The following is an 11,793-nucleotide window of genomic DNA, read 5'->3' as shown; positions in this document are numbered from 1 at the left end:
TCTTTTATAGTTATTTATTTATATTTTTAATTAAAACGGTTAAACAGAAATGCGTGCTGGGTTAATCGCACGTTAATAAAATTAGTGCTGTTGAAATTGAATTTGTGTTAATGCGGTATTAAAGACTTCATTTTGACAGCCCTAATTTAAACACATCAACTTTGAGAAATGCCCACTCACTTGCTGTCTATTATTTTTGGAATAATCAATGTTATTCCTTTAAAGGCAACGGCTGATTTGTGTATAGCTCCTACAATATATATACAACATATCTTAAAATTAAAGCTGACCTTTTTTCTACTGCAGTCTTATCATTGTTTCATTGTCTTACCACTATATTTATTGCTCTCACCTGTGGCTCCAGGTTCAATCCTGTGATTAAAAACCTGTAGGATTATAGGGATGTGGAATGGCCTTTAAAACTGAGAATGAGTAATGTGCTATTGGGTTTATACATTCTCTCATTTATTAAACTGAGAGAAGATGGCAGATTGAAAACTTATTTTTTAAAGAAGGCTGATCTAATATCAGATTTAGACCTGGAGTGAGTGCAAATGAAAAAACAAACTGAAACGAAAGAGACAATATTGTTTTATCAGCATTTTATTGTTTACTTTCATATACAAAAAGATAAAATTGAAATAATCCTTTCTAGTACTTTTTTTTCTCTGTCAGGGTGTAGTTGCTTCACACTGGGCAAATACTACATTCATACTGGTTTATTCTGGCACCAATGGAAATGCAGAAACAACCACATCCCAACATCTAGGCAAAACTAGTCCAAACTCTGGATACGTAGTTCTAAAATTACCACAGTAAAAAGGAACAATGATCCACTGCAAAATTAAAGAACTATGTTACAATGAGCGTTCAGGAAAAAAAAAAAAAAAAAAAAAGTCCTCAGTTTATTACAGCAATACAATGGATGTCTGACTGTCCCAGGGCATTTCATATAAGCTATATAAAATCTTTTTCAACATACTTTTCAATCCAAATGAGGGCCTACAGCAACAAGATCAACTCTCTGTATACATTTTTGTCCTATACAGATTTTTTTTTTTTTTTTTTTTTAGTATAGTTGTTAAAATCAGTAGTACAAGCCATCTCTGTTCTACAAGTTTAGCTACAATAGTGAAACATAACCTACAACATGTACATTTCACATATTCCAATATAGAAACAGCACTTAAAATATGACCCCTTGACAAGACAAGTAAGAACGCCTTCTTTCATCTCTCATGCGCCACTTCTGTTATACACGGATATAAAGAATGTAGCAGGACCATTACAGGTTTATTCAATGGATTTTGAGCCTGGATCCTTCCAACTGATTTATTTTGGGGAGAAAAAGAAAAAAACAAGTCACGTGAATTCATTTCCGTCTGATAAAAATGTGATTTATATTCTTGTTGTGGGAAAGCAGCCTTATGCTAGACAATTAAACCAAAGGTAAGACTTACCATTTAAAAACAAAGGTTTATATTCCTCATTTTATATATATATATATATATATATATATATATATATATATATATATATATATATATATATATAAATAGAATTCCCCTGAACGATAGGCGCTTTAATACTCGAATGCTGGCTCACAACCCTGCTACACTTTAACCTGAACACTGCCATCTTGGGTAATATGAGGTAACGAAATGCACCAAAACCTGCTCCGAGATTACGATTAAGCTTCACACTAATGGTAACGATACAGAAAAGCAAGAGAAAAAAAAGGCGAACAATGCCTGCGTTTAATGAGGTCATTCAAACCATCTTCAGCTTATTTCATGAGGGAAAAGGGGAATTCAGGAAGCGCTCAAGTGTTTCCCTGTATAGTACCGTTAATTGCTTTTTTTTTCTGAGATTGGCAAGAGGCTTGAGACGAAAGAGGTTTTTGAGTTGTCAAGGGGTGCTTTATACATGTTACACCAGTACAAAAGAGGTTCTCCCGTGTGTGTGTGTGTGTGTGTGTGTGTGTTACACAATAGTGTAAATTTTCTCTGTCAACAACTATCCAGCTAGCAACACTGATTCACATGAGCTCTGAGGTAATCGGTTCCTGAAAACCTGGATCTAAGACTGCATCCAGAGTTACAGCTGGTCACGTTTTTAGAGATTTTGATATCATATACAGTATATATAGATACTATTTTACTGAAAAGTATTACAACCAAAGTGGAGAGGGAGGAACAGGGAGGCAGAGAGAGCGACAGAGATAAAGACGAGAGAGAAAACAGCGGCTGCTTCAGCAAAATAACACAGGCACATCAGAACACCCCTGAAAATGAGAGGTTTGTAACGTTCCTGAATTTAGAAATGATCTAGCTTTCCATGAGGCCATCTTTGTAATATGAACCAGTGAACCATTTTTCTAGAGAACCGTGCCTACTGTAAAAGAGACAAGCTAAAATCAAGCACTTTTCAAACCCAAAATGTATAAACGGAAATACATACCTGGCATAAAGTGACATGAATTACAGGGAACGCAACGGTCACGCAATTGGCACAAAAAACATCATGATAACATCTTAGGAAATACTCAAGAACGCCCCCTTAAGTGCCTGGAAATTAATAGATGAGGTGTTGTATTGCATCAGTGATCCATGATGTTGATCATAGTGTTTATCCTGATTTAGAGCTTTTTTTAAAATGTAAAAAATAACAATAATAAGGAGTTTGAACGTAATATCACCTTAACACCAGATTCCTCAAATGGACAACACAATATATATATATATATAAAAAATGTATATCTAGATCAGTAGACATGAGGCATTACCTGTTCCACAGACACTAATTAAAACAAAACTTTGGTTACCATCTTGCAATTTTTAAAAAGAAAATACGTGACTACATATTAGTATTATTAAAAAAAAAAAAAAAAAAAAAAAATATTTGAAAGATGGGAACGTGTACATTATCACACAACAGCAGCCTAAGGTCAACTATAAGGACAATGATTTGGTATAGTACCTGGGGATCGATCATGTCGCCCAGAGGTTTAATCCCTTCAAAGAGAATGCTACGCTATTGCTGTGGATATTGCTTGCTACATTGTCCGAGCTCGCATACACACGCACACACAACAATTGAACTGTGGTAAAAAAAAAAAAAAAAAAAGGCATGAAAGTCAGTGGAAGCTTTGGGGAAATCAATCAATCGATCGATCGATCAATCTTCTTTAAAAAGGTATTTAACAGACTAAATGTAAAGTAAAGATTATTAGAGATTCGAGTTTTGGGATTCACACATTTCTAACTGGTTTGGCAACAAGTATTTGATATTATTTGAAAACTGGTCCTGGTTCATTTATCTTTAGCACTGGGGGGGATGGAGGGAAAAAAATAGGAAAAAAAAAAAACCCTACACTGAGTTCATGAGTGCAAAGATGGCCTCAAAATATTCCCTGTGATCACAGGCCACCCTGGAAGCTTCAGTCCAGCTTCAGCACGCACTCACATTCGCACACACACACACACACGCACACAGGCCTGATTCTACCCACATCCAGCACTGCAGATGGAAGGTGAATATCCCGGAGAAGTTATATGGCACCATGAATAATAATAAAAATTTGTAAAAAATAACTTAAAGCTCTGGTCAGGACATAGAAAGAAACACGAAGCAACCGCTGCACAGCCTCATGAGGAAGAGTGAGGAAAACAGAGGGACACCAAACCTTTTTTACTCTTTTTTTTGTTTGTTTGTTTGTTTAATTACATGCCCTGAAAGAAAGCTTATAACATGACTAGCTGTATAACAACATCAGTACGGCGTGCCCGATAAAAGCCAGCAAAATTTTGGTTTCAATTTGGAAAGAGATAATTTGGTGAGGTGAAGCGAGCGACAATGTGTCACTTCAGATGCGCGCTAGTTTATATGTAGTTTATTCTAAAAGGAAAAAACTTCAAAGTTAATTTCCAAATGTCAAATCCAGTACGTATCGGACACGAGAAGAGAAGAGCATCCTATAAAGGTTCATATAATCCGATATTAAAGGTTCAATGTCCCTTTGAGTGACAGAGAAAGAAAAGGAGAGTTAAAAAGAACAGAACAGCCGGCACAAATTAAGGGATTAATGCCCTGGTCTCAAAGATAGGCAGAATTCTACATCTGTTTACAGCTATTTACATGGGTTTTTCTATTTATACACCATAATGTGGTAGCACTTCTTAAAAGATTTTGGACAATTTTTTTTTATGTATTTTTCCAAAACTCCCTAATCTTAAAAGCCAACTTAAATCAAAATATACTCACTACAAGTCAATACAGCTAACTGAATACATAACACAAGTCATACACATAGAAAAATTTGAGGTATTTCTGGTTTGAGGTGGTCTGTGGTTCATGAACAATATCTCTCTCTCCCTCTCTCTTTTTTGTCTTTTTTTTTTTTTTTTTTTTTACTTTTTTGTGTTTTGTCATCTTACAAATTTTTATTGTTTAGATTTGCGCTCGTTCTTCTCGGAAGCCTTGTCGTTTTTTTAATGTTGCGTTGCATTTGGAAAATGAGTTCTACTGAGAAGTCGCATGTGTAATGCAAAGAAGAAATGGATTGAAAATAAAAAATATACAGAAATATTTCAGCTTTGAGTGGAAACAGCAGCATTGTGGACATTCATGGGTTATACTGTGGCAAACAGAAATGTGAACTGTGGCCACTTTTAAGACAAAAACAAGGGTTCCTGCTTTTATTTCTTTCTCTCTCTCTTGAGCAAATGCGTTTCAGTCACTCTTAATAAAAGACTGGGCTGAATGTCATGCCTATTGCGCTGTAAGTGTAGTATCTACAATGTAGGACCCACAAGATCCAATTCTTAAAAATTGGTCCCTCTGAGATACTGATAATAAGCAAAAGGGACACACTTGAGAGTCGATAAATCGAAATCCTTCTAATCTCTCAGATTTGCAAAAACAAGCTTTCTAAACGATCATGAGTCTGCTGTTTCAGTCAAGGTCCTTAAATCCTGGTATCCAATATGTGCGTGGACTTTGCAAAGAAAAAAAATATATATATTTTGAAGGCCACTTGGGCCAAACCTTTCATAAGGTCTCTCTAGACTATACATACACACACACACACACACACACACACACACACACACACACACACACACACACACACACACACACACAACTCATAGATTCATTCATATTCTCACACTCACACACATACACTCAAATCATGGTCTTGCATGAACATTTTAGTGTTAAATTTCTTTAGGGTTAAAACCGACCCCTCAGCATTTCTCCTTCTGTTTACTAGGGATAAATGGCAGTCAACCACCCAACAAATCCCCGCCCCGCCCCTGACACCCTGACCCAAACTGGTTACCTGAGAAATAATTCCGTACCAAACAAAACACGTTATCCAGATCCTCTCCTCGTCCGCTATCTCTAAAATGCAAAGCCAATTTCTCTAACCTAAATTCTTGTTTCCGCATGATAAAATTCTGAACCGACCCCCTCTTCACAGTTGCCAGCTTCAACAGCACAGAACCAAATGAAGAAAATAAAACCAACAAACAAACAAAAAAAATAAACAATCCAGTTGTCTTCCACATTTTGTTGTGTTCTAGAGACACCCGTTAGTTCCGTAAAAGACACGTTTTCCGTAGAATTTGAATAGCACACAGTCAGAGAGAGGAAAAGTTCTTAAAAAAATCGGAAATAAAAATCCCTTGAGGAAGGTTAATGTAACAGTCATAAATGTTCCTCTCAGGTTTTGCAGCATTGTTGTATTTTCCAACATAGTGAATGGTTGCTTGATGTGTTGGTTGGTTTTGCCTGTCCAGAAGACAGAAAAATAAGAATATAAAGAGAAAAAAAAAAAAGAAAAAAAAAAAAAAAAAAACACTGAACTGAAACAGTTGAGGTACCTGCATCTTGTCAGCATTCATAAGTCGGCACCTGAATGCGCTCTGAGATGTCCTTATGCTGTTTTGTATTTTTTTTTTTCTGATTTTTTTTTTTTGTTTGTTTAATTTTTAAACTTTTGTGTTTCCTCTCTTGATAAAAATACAGTAGCGAAGTGTGCTGGTAGTATTGATCCGATCAGAATAATAATCATACTAATAATAACAATAATGATAATTAATTTAAAAAATGTCAGGATAAAATAGCAGCTGCATTCATTGTTGTCTGAGATCCGCTGAGTCTGGAAAGACGAAGGTTGTTTCTTTCGCTTCGGGTTTCATTTTACGAGTTTTTTCTATTAAATCCCCAATGCCGCTCGTTCTCAGATGCTGGACTCTTTGGGTGCTAAGTCCACGTTGGTAACGGAGGTGAGCACAGAGATGAGGCAGTCGGAGGCAGGGCCGCTGCCGAGGCGCCGGATCTGAGAGAGACGTTCTTCTACGCAGCCCGCTGAGAGACGAGCCTCTGCATCGTGGTCCCAGCATTCCTCTATCGTCTCGCACAGCTGCTCCAGTCCCTGCGCACACACACACACACACACACACACACACTGATCAGGGCAGATGGTGGCAGGTTCAAAAGTGCAAAAAGGAGAATGAGCACAATAATTCTCACTTTGTGACTATATTTTTTTAAGTGGAACATATTTGAACCGTACATTCAGTAGTATCCATCAAAATATGATTTTCTCTTAAAAATATTGGACTTCCGAAAAGTGATTTTGAATACTTGCTATTTTTTGGCCATGACGCTATAATTGCAATGCCCCCCCGAAAAAAGAGCCAAAACTGGGAATCTTTTGAATAGTGAACGTTGCTTCACTATATTGTGCAGACGTGTGACCATGGAAGAAAAGAAATACATGAAAAAGTAGATTTTTATTGCCTCAAATTACATTTTGAGAAGTTAATCATTAAATCGCTCAATAACTCGAATGCCACAGAGTGTATACACTGTCAAAAAAAAAAATCACTGCCTGTTTCCTAACCTCATTATCCAGAATTCTATACCCATGACTCGAAACTCAGGATCAAACCAGGGACCCTGAATCTTTGCTGCTCAGCCCCAGTCTGTCTAACTGGCACTGACTGATAAATGGAGAAGCCTTTATCTTTAATAAACTACTGTACATTTCCAAATGACCTGGATGAAAGAAAACCTTCATAGACATGCTTACAGGATGTTTAAGCCAGCACTCCTTCAGCACGGGCCGCATCTTTTTGTGTACTACGACGTCCTGCAGGTCCTCCAGGGACGGGTGCTGTCCGATCTCCTCCTCGAAGGGCAGCATGTACTCGTCCACTGGACCTGTATGGACAAACATCGACAGCTTAGACGACCAGAGTCACAGCACCAGGACTTCCAACAGAATTCCTCACCTTGGATTTGGAGTGAGTGATGACATTTCAAGTTCTTTCAATATTAAAAATCTTATTCATAGCAGGTCGAAAGAAATAACCCAAATAGTCAATTTCCGAACAACATAAATGGTCCCCCAAACAGACAGGACACATTGTCTAGGGAGCTTAATTTAAAATATGAATAAGAAAATAGACATTTGCATTGCGACAGACTCTTAACATATTTCGGTTCATTAATAGCAGTAACAAGCACTCACCGTCAGCGGCTGTGCAGCGGGACACCAGCTCCCAGAGCACGAGTCCCATGGAGTACATGTCTATCCTCAGAAATGCATCCCTCTGGAAGTTAATGGCTCCCTCCAGCACCTCAGGTGCCATGTACCTCCGTGTACCAACCTAGCAGCACAATCATGCCCATCACATCACTTGCTTTAATACATAAAACTCATGTGCAGGACTGTGCAGCTTCAATCGTGTGCTGGCAGAAAATACTACATTTGAGTTTAAACATGACTGAACATTAATAAACTTCTGAACCGTCTTATGCAATTCCTTTTTATAATTTGAACGTTTCTGAGGCTGTTCTGCATCGTACAAATCCAGTGAGCTCTCTTTTTTCCCCCATCAGAAAACCTTTTCTTACCTGGCCGTGAGTGTCTCCTGGAGCTTTTCCCGGCTCAAACCTCACCGCCAGCCCAAAGTCACCAATAACAGCAGTCAGATCGTTCTTCAGCATAACATTTTTACTCTTGAAGTCCCTGCAAATTAGCGTGAACAAAGTTTGTTTTAAGGAGAAACCAAAAGCAAAATGTTTCACCTAAGAAAAGCCCAACAGATTATCATTTCATCCGATTTCTGTAAAGATTGGGTTTCAACATGGACTATCTGGACACAAGTTTTGGGACAACTGACTTTTCCAGCAACACGTGGTTCTTCACCAAACTGTTACCACAAAGTTGGAGGCAAACTATTAAATAGGATGTCGTTGGATGCGGTCGCATTACACTTTCTTCTCACTTGAACCAGAACATGAATTACATGAGATGCAGTGGAAGATCTTGAGTGGCCTGATATAGCGCTCCGACCTCAACCCTATTGAACACCTTTGGGATGAAATGGAACCTCAGTAACTGACTTTACTAGCAGCCTTGTGGCTGAATGAGCACAAGTGGAACATCTTCCAGAAGAGTGAATGCCATTATAACAGCAAACGGGGACTAAATGTCAAATGGCATGTATAAAAAGCACATACCAATCTTATGGTCAAGTGTCCACAAACGTTTGTTCATATAATGTTCTTTTTTGACAGTTCAAGATCATATTGGGTATGAGGGTCAGTTTAACTAGCGCAGTGGTACAAACACTCAGCTTTCCAAAATGTATATCAGGCCTTGCCAGTCAAATGTGATTTCCTGACAGACTTTGATCTTGCCAAACTGTCAAAGTCTAATCTATTCAGTCTCCAGTAATCAGATACAAACTGTAACAATATCTCCTGCATTACAGTTGGACTGTAATCTTTAAATGCAACTGCGTTTTTTTTTTTTTTACTTGTTAAGATTTCGAGAATTTTTACATTATAATTGAACATCTGGTTAAGATGTGTGAAAAAACGAGAACCATTGAAAGCATGTTTTTGAAAACATAAATGTCAAAGCACAAAATATCCCAATTTTACTAAGTAAAGAATTTTACCAGGCCGCCGCACAAGTGACAGATTACATTCAGGCTATATCTATATTAAATCTGGATAGATCTCAAAACTGCATTTTAATTTTACTCGGCCTCCATTGGCGCTTTTAAATGGTTTCCATGACTTGTCCGTCCACTCGGAAAAAACTTACCTTCCGTCAAGCACTTCAATCTATTTTACATTCTCAATTGATGCTATTACGGATGAACATTGCAGGCACAACAACCGCAGTACTTTGTTATCCACCATCTTGTTGTCCCAGAGTGGACAATTAAAGATGATTACTATACAAATAATTTTCTGATTTATCTGGATCAGTGGGGACACTAAGGTTACACAGATCTTTTCACACACATTTTCTGTCACGATCGACTTTTTTCCCCTCTCGCACTCATGTGTCTTACCTGTGAGCAATAGCAGGTTTAGGGCCTTCTCCTTTGTATCGTGGTACGTCTTCGTGAAGGTAGGCCAGGCCACAAGCCATAGTTTCCGCTATGTGGCATAGCTCATTCCAGCTAACAACGCTGCCCTTCAGATAATCAGTCAGAGAACCCTGCAGAACAGAGCACGTCAGTACAAACTCAATTTCACAATGCTTTAATATAAACAGAACTTATGTTTAGCGCACGACTGAAAAGACCACTGCAGAAGCTTCTAGTTCATACTGGATTTATTCTCTGTGCAAAATACAGTAAGCATTTCCATTCCTCCACTTTTCGATTCGATTCAATTTAAGTTTATTTCTAAAGAGCTTTTCACAAAGGACATGGCCTCTAAGAAGCTTTACAGAATTATAAAATTAAAAATTTAAATATAAGTGAATGATGTGTGTTTATCCCCGATGAGCAGCCTGGGGCAGCAGTCACAAAAAAAACATTCTCATTTGGGTGACACCAAGAGCTTGATTCTAAATCGTATAAACAAACACTTATACATCCAATTGGTTTCTCAGTCTTATTTTCACACAAAAAATAAATAAATAAGTGTCAGTCACTATTTTATTCATTCTGGTAACAGCAAGTTGAATGTCATGTCAATTATCTGGAAACGAATCCAGAACCCGGAATTGAAACCTCTCAGCTCTATCATTTACTGTTAAAGTCTTATATCAAGTCAAAAGCTTTTTTTTTTTATTTTAAAAAAAGGGTTTTAAATGCAGCTCATGAAACATTCTTAAATACAACTGTATAAATACACAAATAAAAATAAATTACATTAAATTGATTTCAAGCTCAGGCACTAATTCACACAGCAACAATAAACATCCTGGAAATTCACAGAAAAATGTTTGATCAAAGTGGATAAAAGTGTAGCAGAGAGTCTGCAAAAACAATAAACCTGTGAACGTTAATAACGCTGCTATGCGCATAAAGCGTGTTGGAATTGACCTCTAACCTTTTCATGGAACTCAGTAATGAGCCAGAGCTCCATTTCCAGACTGGTCCCACGTTTCTCAGAAGCGATGTATCGCAGCAAGTTCTCGTGCTTCATTCCCGGCGTGGTGAAAATGTCTCGCTCGTTCTGCCATGACTGCTTGTCCTGGAGAGCAGACAGAGAAAAACAGTGACAGATGAATTAACAAACAACATCTATGATCGCTGGATGTGAAGACCAAAATGACGAGGAGTGCTGAAACAGCTAAATAATCAATGGAGTAGCGGAATGCACCCTGAGACAACGCTGAGCTACTGCTGAACCAGCTGAAGTTCATTCACTTTCAATTGCATGTCCTGCAGTGTTTTCCTACCATGACATTATACCACAGCATTTTGTTGACAAAAATGTTTTTTTTTTGCAATGAAAACTCTAAAGGCTTCTTCCAAAAAATGTTAAAGAAATGTTACCATGATGAGGTATAACGATGCTGCTGACTTTGTGTTCAGCTCAGCAACCTGTCACCTGCACAAGTTCTCTGATGACCTGATCATGATGACGATGGCAGGGAGTACAGAGGACTGGATCCAGAACTTCATGGACTGGTGCCAACGGAGCTGCTTCCAGATAAACACGGGAAAGACCAAAAAACTGGTGGTGGATTCGGGAAAGGACATTGAGAGTGTGGACTCTTTGCATCTTGTTGTGTGTCCTGTTCGATTTGTTGTTCAGATGAACAGCCGAGTATTTCTAAGAAAGCGCATACACTTTCTGCTGAGGAGACTAAGGTCTTTTGGAGTGCAGGGAGAGCTACAGAACCCCTTTTTTGATTCTGTGGTGGCCTCAGCCATCTTCTATGGAGCAGCATCTCTACTGCAGACAGGAAGAGACTGGACAAGCTGATTCCCCTGTACAGGAGCTGGGAGAAAGGAGGATGGTAGCTACACTATCATCATTACTGGAGAACGACTCTCACCCCTGTATAAAAGGAGTGATACTGAAGGTCTTTTGTTCCTGCTGCTATTAGACTGTACAATCTGAGCTGGTCCCGGTGAACCAGTCACCATCATACACACTGTTTATGCTTTTTTTTTTTTTTTTAAACGGCGGAAATAACACTAACTTACATTCCTGTGCAATAACAGAATTTTGAATATTATCTATTGCTATTTCTTTGAAAGTGTAACTACTATATTTTTTTTGTTTCGTCGCTTGTATTTATACACCGCAATGTATATATTTGTATATACTACGTCTCTGCATTTTATTTGCACATTTTTCTTTTGCTGCTGTACAAAACATTTTCAGTGTTAATTGACAAATCGTTTTAAATCAGTATTGGATTTAGATTATCTTGAGAGTCCACCATACAACTGATTGAGCTGTTGCTATAGAAACAACAGAATGAGTGCATTGAGGAGAAACCTGTGATTGACCTGGTAG

At 38.0% G+C, this 11,793-nt stretch overlaps 1 protein-coding gene across 1 annotated transcript in view; it reads right to left on the bottom strand.

The window, feature by feature from the left end:
• Window positions 1-1,977: 1,977 nt before the first annotated feature.
• acvr2ba (activin A receptor type 2Ba) overlaps window positions 1,978-11,793 on the bottom strand; it is a 60,814-nt gene continuing 50,998 nt past the window's right edge. Inside the window, exons 6-11 of the mRNA XM_046848137.1 lie at window positions 10,372-10,515; window positions 9,381-9,529; window positions 7,927-8,041; window positions 7,541-7,679; window positions 7,100-7,230; window positions 1,978-6,439 (exon numbers count right to left, since the gene is read on the bottom strand). Of these exons, the coding sequence (XP_046704093.1) occupies window positions 6,245-6,439; window positions 7,100-7,230; window positions 7,541-7,679; window positions 7,927-8,041; window positions 9,381-9,529; window positions 10,372-10,515 (873 nt within the window). The 3' untranslated portion in view covers window positions 1,978-6,244. The remainder of the gene's footprint in view (window positions 6,440-7,099; window positions 7,231-7,540; window positions 7,680-7,926; window positions 8,042-9,380; window positions 9,530-10,371; window positions 10,516-11,793) is intronic.

Source organism: Silurus meridionalis, chromosome 4 (assembly GCF_014805685.1).
Source record: "Silurus meridionalis isolate SWU-2019-XX chromosome 4, ASM1480568v1, whole genome shotgun sequence".
NCBI classification, from domain to species: domain Eukaryota; kingdom Metazoa; phylum Chordata; class Actinopteri; order Siluriformes; family Siluridae; genus Silurus; species Silurus meridionalis.
The sequence above is the reverse complement of the archived record's forward strand: the minus strand, read 5'-3'. Positions and strand labels throughout refer to the sequence as shown.